This window comes from Nanorana parkeri, unplaced genomic scaffold (genome assembly GCF_000935625.1).
Source record: "Nanorana parkeri isolate BGI_ZX_2015 unplaced genomic scaffold, ASM93562v1 scaffold282, whole genome shotgun sequence".
NCBI classification, from domain to species: Eukaryota; Metazoa; Chordata; class Amphibia; order Anura; family Dicroglossidae; genus Nanorana; species Nanorana parkeri.
The window spans coordinates 1,122,319-1,141,996 of record NW_017306550.1 but is presented as its reverse complement, the minus strand read 5'-3'; the positions used below and the strand labels follow the sequence as shown (position 1 = coordinate 1,141,996).

The 19,678-nt window shown below is 41.2% G+C and overlaps 1 protein-coding gene across 1 annotated transcript in view; it reads right to left on the bottom strand.

Annotated features, from left to right (window-relative positions):
- Positions 1-1,805: 1,805 nt before the first annotated feature.
- SPPL3 (signal peptide peptidase like 3) overlaps positions 1,806-19,678 on the bottom strand; it is a 49,989-nt gene continuing 32,116 nt past the window's right edge. Inside the window, exons 2-11 of the mRNA XM_018557419.1 lie at positions 14,574-14,651; positions 11,610-11,698; positions 10,507-10,626; positions 10,335-10,413; positions 6,651-6,763; positions 6,399-6,505; positions 4,013-4,176; positions 3,667-3,866; positions 3,326-3,435; positions 1,806-2,689 (exon numbers count right to left, since the gene is read on the bottom strand). Coding sequence (XP_018412921.1) covers positions 2,618-2,689; positions 3,326-3,435; positions 3,667-3,866; positions 4,013-4,176; positions 6,399-6,505; positions 6,651-6,763; positions 10,335-10,413; positions 10,507-10,626; positions 11,610-11,698; positions 14,574-14,651 — 1,132 coding nt within the window. The 3' untranslated portion in view covers positions 1,806-2,617. The remainder of the gene's footprint in view (positions 2,690-3,325; positions 3,436-3,666; positions 3,867-4,012; positions 4,177-6,398; positions 6,506-6,650; positions 6,764-10,334; positions 10,414-10,506; positions 10,627-11,609; positions 11,699-14,573; positions 14,652-19,678) is intronic.

The window sequence follows — 19,678 nt, the reverse complement described above, 5'->3', positions numbered from 1 at the left end:
GAGCATTTTGTCAAGTGCAGTTCCACTTTTGCAGTCAAATTTGAGAAGCTCTCACTATTTTCATGTTTTCCCATTCGTACAAAAAAATTAACTTACCTTTTAATTGTTTCTTCAGAGGACCCCTTTGGGGAGGACTGTAAGCTATTCTGAACTATATTTCATAGAAGAACAAACTGGAGGGAAGTGAAAACATACAATGTGCCACCTAAGCCTTGAGATCCTTAACCCTTTTGTTAGGGCAGAGTGTGTTCAAATCTAGTTTACAAAATGATGAGATCTGCCAGCACAGTACAGAGAAGGTTAATTATGTTAAACATAACACCACAGCCCCCTCCCTAACATTACCTAGACGGGGAAGCTAGGTCGGATTATTAAGCAAGTGAAACGCAAGTAAAAAAAAGTAAGCAGCAATTTTTATTTTTTTATGTTTTGTTATGTGAATGAGAACATGAAAAAAATATGAAGTTGGTGTAATCGCAATCTGGCTGCAAAAATGGCAATGCACCTCAAAGGGACCACTAAACTCATGAGTTTAATCTGATAAATGCATTCAAGTACCTTAACTATAGGGATGCACCGATACCGATATTTCGGCATCGAGTACCGATATTTTTTTTTCCGGTACTCGCTGATACCAGAAGTCCCATTAAGGAAGCCAGGCGTAAAGACTCGCCACCCGGCTTCCCGATTAGCAGGGAAGCCGTCCCCATGCTTCTCGTCACTAGGTGACTAGAAAGCATGGAGCCGGCTTTCTGGCCAATCAGGAAGCTGGGCGCCGTGTAATGACGCGGCGCCCAGCTTTCCGACCAATGAGGAAGCCAGGCAGCACGTCATTACAAATTACCTTAACTATTAACAAAAATGTATCTTATTTGTGTATTACTCAGCTATAGATCCTCAAATAATCTCTGAATTGGTGCTGACACTGTCCTTCCTACTGGAGGGGGGGCTACTTTTGGTCCCCATGGTCCCTGTGTGTGTTGTATATTGGTCACCACGCCAAGCTCGCTCCTGGGATGGACTACAATCTCACATTTAGTTTAGTAATTTGTATTGAGATTGTAGTCCATCACGGGAGTGAGCTTGGAGCGGTGACTACTTTACAACACACAGGGACCATGTGGAACAAAAGTAGCCACCCTCCAGAAGGAAGGACAGTGTCGGCACCAATTCAGAGATGATTAGAGGATCTACAGCCGAGTGATACACAAAATAAGATACAATTTTGTTAATAAAAAGGTACTTTAATGCATTTTTAAGGTTCAACTCCTGAGTTTAGTGTCACTTTAAGCCACTAATATCCCCATAAACAAACCAACGTCATCCTAAACTAGTTTTTTGTAAGACTGTAATGCTTCAACATGCCACAAGAGGGCGCGAGCAATACGGCAGCACTAACCACAACTTATTTTCTTTGTAAACTGCCTGCCATGGACTTTGTTTCTCGATATAATACAGACAATGACACATTAGACATATGAATACTGAAATTACACCAGTGCAGAATTCTTATGATGCACAGGGACTGCAGTATTACAGGCAAACATTCGGCACCTTATTTGGAGAATTGTTTATTTCCACCCCCCACCCCCCCACAGCTGACGGAGACGCAAGAGAGGTTCAGAAATAAACAAAATGGACAAAATGAAAATACTATAATACAAAAAAAAAATAGAAAAAAGAAAATATGTATTTACAGGAAGGTAACATTATTCTGATGGAGGGAGCGATGAGCGCAGCAAGTTTGACATGCAAGAGTCCAAGGAAACCATTAAAAAGGCTGCGCACAAATGAAGACAAAGGGGTTTCGGAACATTTCAACTGCCCTAGATCACTACATTGATCAGAACCAAATACAGTCACTTAACAGGCCATGAATACATCAGAACGAGCACACAATACATTGGATTTGAACTGAGGCTTCACTTTGCTGGGATGGATTAGTCATATAAAGCCAAAGATGAAAGTGCAGGACATGCGACAGAACAGAGCAGGCCTGACATGGCCTTGTTCTGCGATTATTTAAAACTATCCATAGACAATTTGAGAAATAATAATTTATATATATAATTATTATTATCTCATCTTTGGCTTGCCTTCTGCGACATGAAACGGGAGAAATGGATTTAAATACAATAGACTATGGATATATAGCGAATAACTCACACACTGGCTTAGATCTAAAAAGTCACTTCACACCACAGAAGATATTAAACTAAAAAACAAGAACAGGAAGGAGAGCTGGTAAGAGGGCTGCACTGCTCCCCATGGGGTCTGGTCCCACAAGCTGTCATAGTCCGTAGCTCACAGGCCTTTACCACCACATGCTACTTTGAGCTGCAAGCAGGCCAGTCTGAACAATTCCAGGTTTCCTTATGATCCCACTGCCACCCTGATTCTAGTCCGCTCTTCCTAAAGGAAATGAGTCCGATGTCGAGGGCCTGTTTGAGGGATTACGAGCTCATGTGGACGATTCACCAGAAAAAGTTTCTTTATTTTATTTTACACAAATTCCATTCATTTGAGGTCTTTCAGTTGTAGCTGTGTCTGTTAAACATTAAGTTTATCCACGGTACAGAAAGCCAAAGTGAAGAAATCCTCTTGTCCTCTGCTCCCATCATACCTCAAGGAAGCGTGAGCTGGTGGCCTTGACGTGGAAAGGTTCTGACCACATTCGCCTCAAGTCACCCTACAAAACAATAATAATATCAGGTGCACTGAACAGGGAAAGGCTCATTTCTCATGACCTGCCTGCACTGGCAAACCGCTAGTGGGGATGGGACAAGGATTTAAAGTAATAACTCCAAGAAATGTCCCTCCAAAGTATACTAGCTAATGCTACCTGACTTCACATAATAAAGAATTGCATACAAATCTCATTTAACATTACCTTTCAGACCACACAAGTTTGGGTGGCTCTTGGCATGTACATAAAATGTGCAATCTACAGAATCTTACAAAAGGTCAATAAATTATGTTGGTCAACCATTTAAAGCCATGATCCCACATACTGGTGTGTCAGTCTTCAGCCATTGTTGATGTACTTATAAAAACCATACAGCAAATCGAAGGACCATAAAACTTTCTGGAAGCCCATTCAAAGCAGTAAAATATAAAAAGGTGCACACCTCCAATATATGGTGTAGTATCAGAGCTTTTTTTTATGGCTAACATTACATATAAAATATAAAAGTCTTAAGTAGGCCACACGGCAAAAAACAATAGGAATAATCAAAATACTACAATATACAAACCAAATACAACTGACTAGTACATAGCAAGTGCAACAACCATACATATAAATGGTTTTAAAAGTGGTGCCTACCTTTAAATAGGCCATAGTGAGAAGCGGTAATAAAGTAAATGGAACCAAATACAGCAAAGCAGGCTGGGCTGCTCTGTGAATGCGCGAAGCCACCGTTGCTGTTAACAGCCCTAATAAGAAATAAGAGCTAGATTAGCATGGCCATCAATAAAAGAGCACACTGCTATCAATGAAGAAACAAGTCAAATATGTAATATATAGATATATCACAATGTGTTTTTTACATACATATATAAGAAAAAACTCTAGACTTGGGTTAAAAGCCATTTGAAAACCCCAAAAGATAACAGTATGTTTGTCATGTTCACACATTTTAAATTGATCGGCATTGGTCTACTTACCCACAAAATACCCAATAAGCGTGCAATGAAAGTAGGAGACCTTCTGCATTCGCCCAGAAATATTGGCAGCCCCTGTTGCGCTACAAGCGTCAGCGATTGCCTGTTTTTTGTAATTATCATAACGCAGAACAAAGCACAGAAGTAGACCTGGCATCACAATGTCTCCGATCCCAAGCATAGAGAAGTGGCTCCCTGTGGAACTGCAGAGAACACAACACTTTAGTATAAGAAAAACTTATTGCGTTATAACCTAGCTCTTGCTTGCTAGATACCAAGCCACCACTTTTACAAAAAAAGCCCAGCTATACATAAGCTAATGGAATTGCAGTCATTTTCTGACACTTACCTAGGGAATACCAGTTTCCCTGGCAGCGACAATCGGGGTACATCTCTTCCAACATTAGGACCAAGGTGAAGCTTCCTGGATAATACATCCAGAGGATTGTCAGCAGGCTGGGTTGCCACTTTGACCATCACGTTGCTATTAAATATGTAGGCAGAGAAGAACACCTGCGTGGGGTGGGGGGGGGGGACAAAAAAAATGAACGATAAACTTTCACTACATCATAAAACTTATCCTCACCCATTTATGATAAGGTCAGTAATGAACAGACAGTTTTCAGTTACATGAGGATTTAAGTGTTATGTTCGGTTACATTTGACATTTTTTGCAGGAGAAAAAAAGAAAAAGTCAGTTATGCCTGAGCTGATGCTTGGTCTATCAATTCAGCTCAGATAAGAGACATCACTGGTGAAACATACAGTATGTTACTGCTCTGCAGAATGAAATCTTCCACATGACACCGACAGAAGAGCTGCACAATGATTACGGAAGATCCAGGTACGTATCCTGAGGGTATTGTCTAGTTACCTTATGAAATATGTAGTCTACTTTAGTTTGATGTCAGAACCACTTCTCTCCCCACACAAGTCAATGGGAATACAAAAGCATCTAGAAGCAAGTTAATGTAGCCTAGAAGGAGGGTAAATGTAGGTCAGAAAGAGGACAATGATATGTCAAGTGCATCTGCCAGTGAACTAGGAAGGATCTCAAACTAATCTCAAATGCAAGCTGCACCTAAAAGCAAACTGCATTTGTCCATCAACAAAAGCCCTAAACACATCTGCTTGTTCACGCATATAGCAAAAAGCAAATATGGAAGCAGTTAAAAGATATAAATTATGCAGACCTGGTCAATGACTTAATTTGTCTATAGGCCTAGCATTACAATGCACGCCCTAAGCGACTTTGACCTCTCTTTATTAGAGCAATTTAGGGCAGGTTCACACCATTTTCCAGACCAGATCTGGTCCAGAAAATGGTGTGAACCTGCCCGCAGTTCCGGTGCATTCCAGACCAGACAAAATGAGACATGCAGTATTTTTCTGGTCAGGTGCGGAATGGACTGCGCTGGTGTGAACAGAGGCCAGAAATAGCATAGGGATACATAAGGATGCATTTTGGGTCCGGAAACAGTCTGGTGATGATCTGGATGTAGTGTGAATGGGCCCTTAGGGCCATCAGTACTAACTGAGCATCATTAGAATTTGCTGCAGCATACTTGCATATTGTTGCTGACCATGTAACCCGTGTTAGAGGTACTACATACAGTAGGTGTACCTAAAAAAAAGCCAATTATTGTACCAGTGACCAAAATTGAATACTTTAATCACACCCTAGCACTTTTCATATCACAGATTAGGTTGTATATCCATTATCTGTCATTTATATAACATCACAGGATTCCCTTTTAAACTGGCTTGCATTTTGGTTTAAAGGTAGTTGGTACTTTAACCATGCAGGAGTACAAAACAGGTCCAGGTTAATGGAGGACCCACCAGCAGCACATACCTTCTATCCTTTGCTTCTACATTGCTCCATTCAGCTGCCAGGAGCAAAAAAAACAAACCTACACTTCTGGGGATGGAGAAGCATGTGGTCCCCTTCTTTTCATGTGATAATGCTGGTACTTGGCAATTGGAAGCACAGGCACCCAGGACTGGCACATGGAGCCTCAGCCCTGTGAGAGCTCCTAACCAAATTTGAGTGGTGGGAACAAAAGGGAAGGCAAGTATATAACAGGTGGTTGGGCTAATTTATTATCAGAGATCCCAGCAAGCACTAAATATACTGAAGAAATTATAATGTAGTATTTTTTTTAAGAGATGTTATAGGGATAATGACAAACGGGGGAAAAATCCATTTATGTTTAAAAAAAGAAAAATTCAAAACAAAAATCAATTTTTGTTTTACAGTGACCCAATGAATAAAGTGCACTTGCACCACTAACTTTATTGTTGTTAGTTCCTGCATCTTGCTCAAAAAAGGCAATTGCAAGGAGTACCCATTTTGATGACAAACGTGTTTTTTCAACCAGTTCCCCATCATGTTTCTGCAGCAGTTGCTTCTACCTATTACTCTAGGGGGCTGAAGGAAAGCCAATAGAAGCTTTGTAGTGGGAGGTCTCTGGTCTTCTGGTCAGTCTAGTAGTTATGGGCAGCAGCTGCTGCAGGATGAGGAGATGTATTGAAGAAGAAGAAGCTGCCAGGGTTGGAAGTCACTATCTGAAACTTGTATATAAATCAACAATGCAGGTACCCCTTGCAAATTACTTTAAGCAGACTGAAGGGACGAGTAAGAATGTTGGACAGGTATGGAAAGTACACTTGTCCTTTATATTAAAAAATAAATAAATTATAAAATGTACAAAAACCACACCACCGCTACTTACCCAAAAAACATCATATATAAGCAGCCCTGAAAGGAGCAGGCAGGACACCTTCAGGCTAGGCAGGCGCACAAAGGCAATCATTGCAACACAGAGTCCCATGGCTAGGGCTAAAAGGTAAGAAAACAGGCTTCAGTTTAGAACAAATCATAAACTCCATTAATAAGTAAAGCAGTCAGCAGAGTTCAGTAGATTTTCACAATCAAAAGTACAAAGTGGTGAGGTCTGTTATGGCAGCCCAAACTCATAACTCACCATCCATGAGCAGCCAGTGACCTGTCAGCACCCAAATAAGAACTAGCAATAGAGAAAGCGAAAACGAGAGGAGTTCTGCAACAGTAAAACGACCACAGCACCCAAATGATATCCTAAAAGAAAAAAAGGAACATACTTAGATTAAAAAAAAGTTAGGGGTATTGAGAAATTTAAAATACAACTAAAGGCTTCTGTAAGAAAGTCTAAACAAGTACCAAATCCAGCTATAATGGGGTGTGCAGGCCTCATACAGTAAACAAAATTGATTTTTGACTTCTCGAAAATCCCTTTTTCCCCCGCGTCCTAGGGGACACAGGATGAACTAATTCAAGTATATTGGGTTATACTGCTGCCTTCAGAAGATTGAACACTGGCAAACAAGCTTTAAGGACAGCCTAGTATAACCCATCCCACTCCCATCATACTCCAGTTTTGTAGTGAAGAAATCATAGAAGTGGATCAGAACAAAGTGGAGTTTCCTGTGCCCACAAAGTAAAAACAAAAAATAGGACTTTTGCCCGACCTGTAAAATCCTTGTCTAGGAGTAAATTCCAGGATGCAAGATGGTATTCTGCAACCATGGATTATGCAGCTAACTTTAGGAGACTGGACACAAGCAAACAAAGCATTAAAAGGACAGTCCTTTATACCTCCTCCTAACTCCAAACAAGCCTCATTTCCTTAGCATGCAATAACAGGAGTGGATCAGAAGATAGAGGAGAAAGACCCGTGTCCTGTAATAAGTTCCAAGAAACAGAATTTACAGGTAAGACAAAAATCTTACCAAAACACAAAAATTCCCAGCATGCTTACCGGCTATCCTCCAACAAAACAGATTACGCAGTATAACAATATGCATTAAAAACAGAGGTTTTAGTGGCACAACTTCTGCAAAATATGTGGAAGCCACACTGCCTTGTGAAGGCCCAAACTCTAGTCTTTGGGAGTCTCCATAATGGAGCATTTTTAGCAGTAGATAAATTGAATGTAGGTATGCCTGGAGGGAGCCCACTCCTTAAAAAGGCAAAGGGATGCACCGGAGGCCCAGCGCTTCAAAACATTTGCCGAAACCTCCAGTGCGTTCTTAAGCCAAATTGTGTTTTGTACTGTTGTAAGCCCTTCCACATGCGCCTTGCCATCAAGGCTAGTTATAAATTGTGCGGTTGCCGTTTTTGTTTTAGCAAGACAAAAATGTCCTTAAATCGTACAGGACACAGAATGGTACTCTGGACCCATGGGACATTAAAAAGCAGCCCAACTGAGAGGCAGAAAACACAGCAAATGACAAGCTAAGAGGCACCGAAAAAACAACAAAAAGGTACTGCCAGGGCCTACAGCTTACAGGGACACGTAAAGGACCTTACATAGGAAACCAGCATCTGCTGAGGCCTGAATGCCAATTTGGTAAAACCTAACAAACATGTTAACTGAAGACCAGATGGCAGCCTTGCAAATCCAAGAAACTGAAGCCTGATGCTGAAAAGAGCACTAATGGATCTATTGGCATGCTCCTTTATTGAAATAGGGAGAACCTTTCTATTAAGTCATAAGCTTGGATAAGGAGTTGTCAAAACCACCTTACGACAGTGGGAGGAGGAGAAAGCTAACCTATGCGTGGGCCTTAGGTATTGAGAAATAGAGAGAGTCAGAGCAACAAAAAAAAAGCTGTAGCTGATGGATAAATCCGAACAGCACTTACCACATCCGAACAATGGAGGAAAACTTCCTTCATATGTTTTGGTGGAGGACAAAGACAATGTCCTGGTTAAGCTGGAAGGAAGAAACCACCTTGGGATGGAAAGGCCCTCAGCATAAAAACGACCTCGTATTTGTGTAATGCAAGAAAGGGTTCTTTACACGTCAAAGCCGCCAACTCATAAATTCACCTTGCAGAAGTGATGGCAACAAGAGAGCCAGCATTGTGAGTAAGGGTAGACAGAGTACAATCCCTAATCAGCTCAAAGGGTGATCTCTGAAGGACTAACAGGATTAAGTTAAGATCCCACTGGGGAAGTTACAGGAGGACCAATGTGAGCGTAGGTCTTCACTAAGGAGTGAGAGGCAAGAGGACGCTGAATAAAAACCACTAAGGTGGAGTTAATCTTTGATGTGTATGATGGGAGTGGTAGTGGTTATACTAGTTTGTCCTTACAGCTTTGTTTTCCATTGCCCAATCTCTTGAAGCCAGCAGCAAAACCCAAAGTACCTAACTAAATCCTGTGTCCCTTAATGTACGATTAAACAAGCTCCTTTACCTTTCCTGAATGAGCCAAATCCTCAGATCAGAGTCAGAGGGTTTCAGCAAAGGAAGCAGCACAGTCAATCAAGAAGGCAGCGGACAAATATAGGTGTGGCCAGGTGCTGATTGATAAGTTACAAGTTTGTGAATCAGCAGTGATGATGCCGATAGCCTTGCCCCTCTGCAACATCTGTAGTGGAAGCAAGCACAGCCTACAGAAGTAGAGACTCTGCTCAAAGTTCTGTTGCAGTGCAGCATCATTGTCAAACCCTCACAAGAAGTTGCATTAGGTGAATTTAATTGATAGACCCAGCAGGTACTTGTGGGACTTTACAGGGGGACTAAGAAAAAAAACAAAGTGCAAACACACTTATAATTGAGCACTGCAGCACAATTATTTTTTTTTAAAGGGAGGCCATAATACTAATTTAACCTTATTTTGGCAGTCACTCATTGCTAGCACACTGAAATCAATGCCATGCTAATGAGATAACTGAAGTAGTTAAATCTGTCATCGGCAAAGAGTTTTAACTGTCCATGTACCCCTAGGCTAATTTACCATCACAATGACGTTCTATATTTAGCACAAGTATGGTGTGAGAATTGCTGGGAGTGCCCACAAAAAAAAAAACACACACACCTCATTCTGTTTTGACCATGACGTTCATAAGGCAACACTTAAAAGCAACTCTGAGCTTAGGGTGACGGGAGGACACTAGTTTGTGTCCTCCCGTTACCCTGAGAACTATGGGGAAAAGCCTTAACCCCATAGTTCTCCTTTAATGTCAGAAATGCTTACACAAAATGGACAAGCAAGTTAAAAAAACATGCCAAAAAGCTGAAGAACTTAAATTGATTTAGAAAAAAACAAACAAAAAAAAAGCAAAAGCATACAAAATAACTGATTGACAAACTGCCACACAGTTTATGTAACTGGCACATGCCTACTATGTCAGAAGGTTTAATAACCATTAGCTTGTAAGATATTTTTCTAGATCCCCACAGATACCTCTTCTGGGAACCTGAGGCCTCGCTGAGCAGGATTTTATTTTATATACGAGTAATTCACATGTAAAGTAGCCGAGAAATGATGGTAAATGGGGGCAGATATATGAAAGCTAAAACTACGTCTACTGCAAAAAAGTAGAATTGTTGTCCATCGCAAGATGATTGTGACTTTTATTATTTCCCAAAAGTTGAACGCTAACACCTTCTTGGTTGCTATAGGAAACTGCTCCACTTCTGCGCCAGGCATTTTTCTTTCAGCTTTCATAGCCGAGACCTCCACTGCTCCTTAGATGCCTACGTTTTTGCTGCAACTGGTACCTGCTTATCCTATGCTTTTTCCCCATTCAATAACACACAGAAGATAATGAGCATCTTTGATTTGGGCTGTATATATGAAATATAATCTCGCCATGTATAAGAGAACGGTGCATACTCACTTGTTCTGAGTAGAGCAGGGTCTGGTTAAATACTGGCACATAGGAAGCAACAGAAAAGCAAAGGCTATTGTTGCAAGAACTGAAAGAGAAAATTAAGCATTAGAAACTGACCACTATAAAGCTACAAAGGCCAAAATTAACAACCGAAATGATGCAAATAAACCGCACTTACCTGCAGTGCAAATAGTGAACACCACCTGGACAGAGTCAAAGAAGAAAAACATAACCAGAAGAGACACTGAGGCTCCAATAGGAAGGAACAATGCCTGAGTGGAGTCAATAGTCTGGATACCTGCAGATGCAAGAAATTCCATGTCAATAATACTTCAGCCCAGCACAAACATTATATTGTTTCCTCCAAAGTCATAATGCAGCTGGACTCTTCCAGGAGGACAGTAATCTCTAATTAAAAGGGTAATTCCACTTTCCCAGGTGAATTTGGGAAACCAAAATGACCCCCTCCAATCTGGCGCCCACCTCCCCCCCTGCAATGGCAGTCCCCATACTTCTTTCATGACAGAGTCACTACATATTCACATGTGCACTCATTACATAATAGGAAATTGAAAAGATGCTGAAAATTAGGGTTTGGACGGGTCTTTTCTGCCTGTGCGTGCCCGCTAGGGGGCGCGCGCGAGCAGAAAAAAAATGCCGTCTGGCGACGGCAACCCGCCAATGCGACAGTGCCGTCCGTACGTTTTTCTACTACAGGCGGACGGCAACTGGTTAAAACAGAGATGTACAAATCCCAGGAGCTCCGTGTGCTCCTTACAAATGACAGTTGCCTCCTAACTTTTACATTTGTCTCTAGTCTAGTCTTGGAGCTCAAAAGTATCGGTACATGTACTCGTACTTGTACCGAGTACTGTACTTGGTATCTGTGCGCAACCCTACTGAAAATAGGCTTGAATCTTCATAAACCAAAATATTAGCATAGCTTTCCTCACCAACATCCTCATAAGTAGTAAAGTTCTCAAATACTGACTAATCCAGCCAGACCAGTGTATTTTCCTGTGATGCTTTTAGAGTCTAGCAAAATGTCAGGCATGGACAAAGCACCTATATAGAGCATAACAGCCTTGTCTGTCTTCTGTTCATTGCATGCTCCATGGGCAAGCAAAACACTTGCATGACATTTCAGAAGATGCCAGGAGCCTGAAGGGAGATAAAGTGCTGCTAGACTGTATTTGAATCCTATCTTACTGAATAGGGGTAGGGGGTGGGTTATGTGCTTTTAAAGAAACTAAGTATGTTATCAACACTGTTATTTCTTACTATTATTAGTGCTGTTCCCACTAAACGTTCCCGGAGAGCCACTACCGTCCTTCTCCTTGTCTTGATTTTCAAAGTCCATATTAAGAGATCTTAAGATATAGACAGAAGAGATAAACAAAGGTTAACCGAGATGAACTGCAAGTAAAAAATATCTTTGCCTTACAAAATACATAGTAAAAGTAAAATGTTCATTTTAGACATTCTTAATGTTATTACAGAATACTCTAAAGCAGGTACATTGCTGATATTAGTATTCATTTATTGACTACCAAGATCAGATTTGGGTTTCCACAGTTGCTGCAGGGTGAAGCCAGTAAAACCTTCCTCGTTTACAGGTTTTTTTTTTTGTAAATTAAATAAAAATAAGAGTGCCCAATATCTATAGAAAAATCATCAGCGGAGTTCACTTGTTTCTTTTTCTGGTGCTAGACAGGAAAAAACTAAATCTTAAAGTGACACTAAACTCAAGAGTTAAATCTATTTAAATACATTCAAGTACCTTCACTATTAACGAAAATATATCTTATTTGTGTATCACTCAGCTGGAGATCCTCAAATCATCTCTGAATTGGTGCTGACACTGTCCTTCCTTCTGGAGGGTGGCTACTTGTGTTCCCCGTGTGTGTTGTAAAGTAGTCACCGCTAGAAGCTCACGTTTCGTTTACCATCAGGGGAGCGAGCTTGGAGAGGTGACAACTTTACAACACATAGGGACCAAAAGTAGCCACCCTCCAGAAGGACAGCACCAATTCACTGATGATTTGAGAATGTACAGCTGAGTGATACACAAATAAGATACATTTTTAAAAGTTAAGGTACTTCAATGTGTTTTTAAGATTTAACTCCTGAGTTTAGTGTCACTTGAATTTTTACTGGCAATGTACAGTTCTTCAGGCACAATGATGAATAAAACTGTGTGTTGGGATTGATATAAGATAAAGCAATTACATTATCTTTCAGTTCTGGGATACCATCGTCAATTGTTTTTTGCACAGAGAGAGATACCCAAGTCCTCACCTTTTTACTAATTCCCCCATAATCCTAACACTAATCCTCCTTTATGTAACCATAACCCTTTGTTTGCTGCAAAGAACAATGAAGCAGGAGAGGCAAATACGTAAAGACTAAACTTCCTGCACTGAGGCATACCGGTAACAAATCTTGCGTCCGAATCTATTGCTTACGATGACAAAGGGTTTAAAAGGTAAAGGGTTTCTAGTTACCAATAGTTGTCTACAGAAACCTAAAACAGTTCTTTTATTTTCTTATTATATACCAATTGGCTTCTACTAGCAAAAAGAAACCAATTCACACAAAAACAAAAACTGCCTGAAATATGAAGTGTGTTGCACTGAACAACGCAATTTCATATAACCTCCACAAAAGCACCACCAGGAGATTGTGCGTTTCACTCATGAAGCACAAGAGTAATTTAAAGTGTACAAAATACATAATGAACATATTGAAAGTCCAATGTTTTGAGCGCTCTTCGGGGGGAGATCGTGTGCGGCTCCTGGTAGATCCGAAACGGGGTGTCAGACGGATGTACTGGGAAAACAAAGAGGATAGAACGAAGCGCTATGACCTAGCGCAATGACACGGTGTAATTGCGCTAGGTCATAATTAACACATTACAGCTCATCAGTCCTTCGATGTGCAGACCACATTAGTGCCGTCCGTCCGTTTTTTTACTACGGGCGGACGGCAAGAGGTTAAGGCTTTTTTTACTTTTTCACCTGGTGATCCTGCTGATAACAATTCCAATCATAGCATGACAATACTCACTGGAGCAGCTGTGCATGACAACCAATAAACATCTATTCTTTCATTTTCAAGGCTTAACCGAACAAACTGAAGGGAGAAGCTGATTGGTTAATATGGACAACTACTCCAGATTCTGTCTGCTCCAGTTTTGATAAAATTCTCCTCACTGTATGTATAGGAGGAGCAGTATTGGCACCATAGGTTGCTCTCCTGATTTGAACTACAACTTCCCCTCTCCTCTTCCCAATTACACAGGAAAGGGGTTATGTGTAGCTCATAGAAGATAGCTAGATAGCCAATTACACTGTTTGAGATTTCATTCCAGTACAGTTAGTTACAAGCATATTACATTTCTATCAGGATCAAAAGGTAAATTTGTGTACATGCGGAAACTGTACATAGCTTGAAACCAAACAAGCACAAAAATGAATGCAGCCACCATATCCAAGGACTGGTAAGATGTAATATATTACATTTTAGGTCATGAGTAAGGCTCTATCCAACTTGCTGCAGCTTCTAATGCACACTGTAGAAGGCTTGTAGTGTGCAGCAAAATCAGAGTAAGCAGTTTAAGCATAGGAGATGGGCTTGTACAGCTGTTACTTACTCAAGTCTGAAGTTTTAAAAATAACACTAAAAAAAGGTCCCGTTCACACCTAGGCATTGCATGAATCACACGGTACAATGCAATAAAGGCATGCTATCACAAAACACACTTAATGTGCATTGCCATTCATTTGCAGCTGGGAGCAACATTGGGGTGCCAATTCAAGTGAATGGCAATGCCCCTGCTGCACTATAACGCATGTTAGGTGCATTGTGTAGTAGCATGCGTTAATGCATGATACCGTGCGATTAACAAGCCCTCAAAATGAATGGAGATATCCTTACTTTTTTTGTAACCTTTCAGTCTTAGTGCCACAAGTCTGGTTTATATTGCTTGAGCACCTGGAGTAGCAGTGGATGAATTATGTTGGATATTTTCTTTACAGCTACATTAACCCTACTTCACCTGGTGCTTTTTCACTTAAGGAATAGCACTCAAGTGCCCTATTTCTTGGTGGCCTAGAACATCATGTTGCTTTCTTACAACTGTGATGGGATTGCAAAGCGGAGCTGTCTTTTCACACTGCAGTATGCTATGCTACCAAGAATTAGGTACTTTAGTTTTAGGATCAGAATATCTATGATGGTACTCACCTGAAACTGCCATAGACTATAAGAAGGATTGAAATCAGGAATGTGGAGACTTGACTGGAGTCCACCAGGGAATATGCCCTTTAGACAAAACAAGAACAAAAACTCAGTATAAAAATACTTAAGATTTTAAAGCAGAACTATACACACTGATTTAACAGTTTCAAAAAATAAACATTGAAGTCCTTAAACATGCCAGTGCTGTTTTATTTACATTCTGCCTGCTAGCACACGTGCAGTCTATTCTACATTCAAGGCATGCCCCTGGTGATGTCCGTCACCAGGGTGTTCATGTCAGCTCTCTAAACATTTAAGCCCTCAGATGACTGGTGTCATAGATGATCTCATGTGCAGGACAATGGTGACTGCAGATCTAAATAGAGGATATGATGGCACCTTGTTTGGCTGTAAAGGATAGAAGGGGTATAGTTCCAGTTTAATAAATGGAGTGGACCAGCCCAGAAATCCAGGTACCCAATGAATCTAAGAAAAGCAAAACTTTAAAATATGCAGCATTGGCATTGACACAAACAGCTTTTTAAACTCCAAATGAAAGAATCCATCCGATTCTCTTCAAATAACTGATTCTAGACCTGTACATTGTCTATACTGTGTTACCATCCAACTTGCTAATTGGATTTCTTAAAGGGAAATTACAGGCAACAAAAAAAAGCAACGAGCTACTCTCATGAATGAAACAATTTTGAATCCCAGAGACAATCTTTGACCGATTATACACTGCTCAAACACCCAGTTTGTTCAAAAACTTTTAATAGGGCCACAAAAAATATATATATGATTCAGGCACTGTAAGCATGAACAGCATTTCATGGGCACAGCTGGCTCTGCCTCTAGATAGGCAGAGCCAGCTGTCCCTCACGCAGCTGGGTGGATCCACACAGAATTGTCGTGATCCGTCCCGGCTGCGACGTCTCAGTATACCGCGAGCTGCAGCTCCGCTTTGGGTCACGGGAGGATGCGAGTGTGTGTCCTCCCATGACCCTTAGGAGAACTACGGGGAAAAGCACTGACCGGATAGTTCTCCTTTAAGTTTAAAATGCAATACAGGTTTTTTTAAAATACGGTTTGCAAGAAGACCTGTCTAGATGTTGGCCGATGTTTGCAGTGCGGCCCCAACACAAGACAGGGTAATTTGCCTCGTCACAGATGGGCTCTGTTTACATCACTGCGCTGCGATAGGAAAACTGTGGCGTGCCTTGAAAAATAGTACGGCATACAGTACATTTATACAGTGCAGCGGAATGCGACGTGGAACAACTGCCTCGCACCCTGCTGTGCCCACAGAACTAAATGAAATGTCACTTGTGACATTACATCAAAAGTTCTCCGGAAAAAAATAAAAAACAAAAAACAGTGCAATGTGCTGGGATCAGCGCATTGGCACTGTATCAGGCAACAGTGTCATTTGGCCCTTAAAGTCTGTGTATACCCAACACTCTTTTTTGCGAAGCGTCTCTTGCTACCTAGCATCCTTTATTGCTAGGATGTAGATAGTTCCAATAAAGTACATTTGCACTGTATGGGTGTAACATTAGCCCACGACATAAAACACGCTTCAGACCTTGGACACAGGCAAAGCAGGTCAAACCCGGCCTTTCCTTGTCACAGCCTGAGAGCAAACACAGCATTTGAAAAGAATGCCCATCAACAAGAGCCCTACCAGGGATGCAGCGGTTGCAGCTAGAACCTGGCACTCCACCACTGTCCTGAAATCATTAGTCTGTATTGTTTTAGAAAAAAAACACATGACACTAACCAAAAATGTATCAGTACTTGTATCTGCGAGTACTTGAACAAGTATCAGAACTTGTAAAAATGGTATCGCTGCATCAATTATATATATTTATAAAAACAAAATCATACAATAAAACAGATGTACAATTCCCAGGAGATCCGTGTGCTCCTTACAAATGACAGCTGCCTCCTAATTTGTACATTTTTCTCTAGTGTAGGAGGTGGAAAAGCATCTGTACTTGCACTGAATACGGTACATGGTATCTGAACATCCCTAGTTATAATGTAGCAACGAAGAGATGTGAGAAAAGCGAACCAAGGACAAAGACCCTAAAATATCACAAATAAGCTGCTGCAAGAGAGAAGAATCCAAAAATAGTATAAAAGGATTCATCTCATTTGCAGCTTTTCATATGTGAACATGGGAGTTTATTCCTTGGGGAGAAGCAAACAGACGCTCTTTGGCTGCTACCAAGTTCTAGAGTGTCTGCATGTTTTGGGTGAAGACCGGTGATTCTTTCTGGCTTCTTATATTTACCATGTGAATGGATAAAGACAGATAGCACTTGGGGTGCTGAAGGAGATGTCTGAGGTGATGCGTAGACCCCTCTGGGCCGTTGGATTTGCAATTCTCACTAGCTAAAATCTCTCTGTTTTTTGGGACAAGTATACACAAGCCCTAATAAATGATGTGAACCTGTAAAACCAGATCCAACTTGCGATCGCAGCATAAAATAGTTGCAGGCTTTAATTTCCATGGAACTTATTAACAATCACATTACACATTTATGTAGGTGTTTCATAGTATGAACCCTGTAATAGATCATTTTTTAATAAGCACTGGGAAGACTAGTTATTTATTACAGTCTGTCCTGAAATGTATTTCCTGCACAACCAGTAATTTAAAGACCTACGCATCATGGTACATTTATGTACACTAGAAGTCCAGAGAAGAGGTACCACAAACTGGATGATCACATTGGTTCGGCATGTGCAAAGCATTTTAAAGAACGTCAATACATCGGCTGGGTACGTCTAAGCCTGCCTTTGCTACCGCTATCAGGCCTGCAAAACTAGGACACATGAAGCACAAATAGTACTCATTCATTTCTTTTCCTACTTCGTCCCAATGTCCTCGACTTTTACAGTCATAGCTACGCCATCTTTATTGTAACACAGAAGGTGTGGTGTTTTTTTTGTCCAAAATGTTTTGGGGGTTAGGATGTCAAAAGCAATGCAAATTGATTCCTCTGTGGAGGTCTGTAGTTTGTAGAATATAAAAAAAAAGAGGATCACTGTTTCCCATCAAGCACTGGAGGAGTATTGCCTCATTCATCCTTACACCATCAGCGAGCATACTCCAATGACATGCTGGAAGGTTAAGCTGCCCATACACCTTACGACCATCGCAAGACTTTTGTCTTGCGATGGTCGTATGCTTCTTGAAAGCTCGTACGATCTGCCCACCTCGGACGGGCAGATCGTACTTGCGATCATCGAAAACCCGCCCCGCTGAGGGACGGGCTTCCGATGACGGCAATGCAGAACGGGCAGTGTGCGCGTGCGCACACCGGCCCGTTTCGCAGCTATCGGACGAGCAGGCTAGAAACGTACAATTCTCGGCGGGTTTTCGAGCATGTTGGCTCGACACAAGACGTGCGACCGTACAGTAGAAACAGTCGCACGTCTAAGTTCACACTGCTCGATTCTCGTACGATCGCGGGATTTCGCCCGATTCTCGTACGAGAAGCGAGCAGTGTATGGGCACCTTAAATTGGCTCCTCTCTAAGTTGGCCCTCTATGTATGCATGTGAGATAGGGACCTTAGAGTGTAAGCTCCTTGAGGGTAGGGACTGATGTGAATGAGCAACTATGTAAAGTGCTGCGTACATTGTCGGCGCTATATAAATAAATACCAGGAATAAATAAATACTCACGTGAGCATGTCACTCTCCCCTCTACCCAAGTGTTCACTACCCCTCTACCCAAGTGTTCACTACCCCTCTACCCAAGTGTTCACTACCCCTCTACCCAAGTGTTCACTACCCCTCTACCCAAGTGTTCACTACCCCTCTACCCAAGTGTTCACTACCCCTCTAAGCTTTCATCTGCAAAAGATTTTCTGTCAGCAGTACTGGAGAGTTCCAGCGTTACACCTTAATGAGTCATGCCCCACTTCTCTTATGCCCCCCTCATTTTGTTAAGTGAAAGATCAGAATACTGGGTCCTTGCTCTGAACTAAACTGTCTTATTGCCTATGGTTTTATATGCTGTGTTACAGAAGTTATTAGAATATATAATAAGTTTTAGCTCAACTTTCTATCCCAGTAAGGGACCTAGCAGAAAAATAAATTTTTCACCTCCTCAGCATTTTCCTGTTTTATCTGTAAAATATATATCAAGGCAACTGGACTTGCTGTATTTTTCTTGAAGATGTTACACAGGTCATCCCACTAGCTTTCTCAATTCAAAAGTGAGAAAGCTAGTGGGATGATCAGCGAAACATCTTCAAGAAAAATACAGCAAGTCCAGTTGCCTTGATTTATTTCTTTACAGATGTACAGTACCATGACCTGGATGAATGAGAACCTTCACAGACATTTCTTGTTTTGTTGCTCCAATGACAAAATATTCCCAGAGTACGGTCTGATTTGCAAAGAAAGCACAGCAGAAGCTATTCATTTTCAGATGCACTGGGGCAGATTTAAGAAATAAACTAACCCAATGGGGATTGACTGCCCAACCAGTGTAGTAGTTTGGTAGTATCAAAACATAACGGTTATGTACTATTCATGACATATGCAAACTGCGGTTTCCTCTCATCCTTCCTAAATGCTGACAACTTGATAAAGTGATGCAACTGAGACCTTGTCATTATTTTTACCACCTCATGCACATGGGCATAGAATACTCTGATCAGATTTATAGTTTATATGGATCTGAATGCATCGGTATTGAATTCTGTGGGCCTATGCACACTGGGCTATATTGGTCTGCATCATAAAGCTGTCCAAAACAAAAATGGAAAAATCTGCATCCGAGAACATGCATATGGAGCGTATATTATACTGTGGGGGGAATTTATCCAAACTGGAGCAGAGTTGCACTGCAGCCAATCAGCTTCGGTCTCATTTTCAAATCTTACCTGAGCAAACTGAAGAGAGATGCTGATTGGTTGCCATGGACAACTGCTCCAGAATCTATTTGCTCCAGTTTTGATAAGATAAATTCCCCCCTGTATGCATGGAAACATTTCTGCTAACATTTACATGCATACAGCGCAAATGTACTCTATTGGAGCCTCCTGCATTCTATCAAGCAAGGACATCAGGCAGCAGAGTCCCAACAATAGT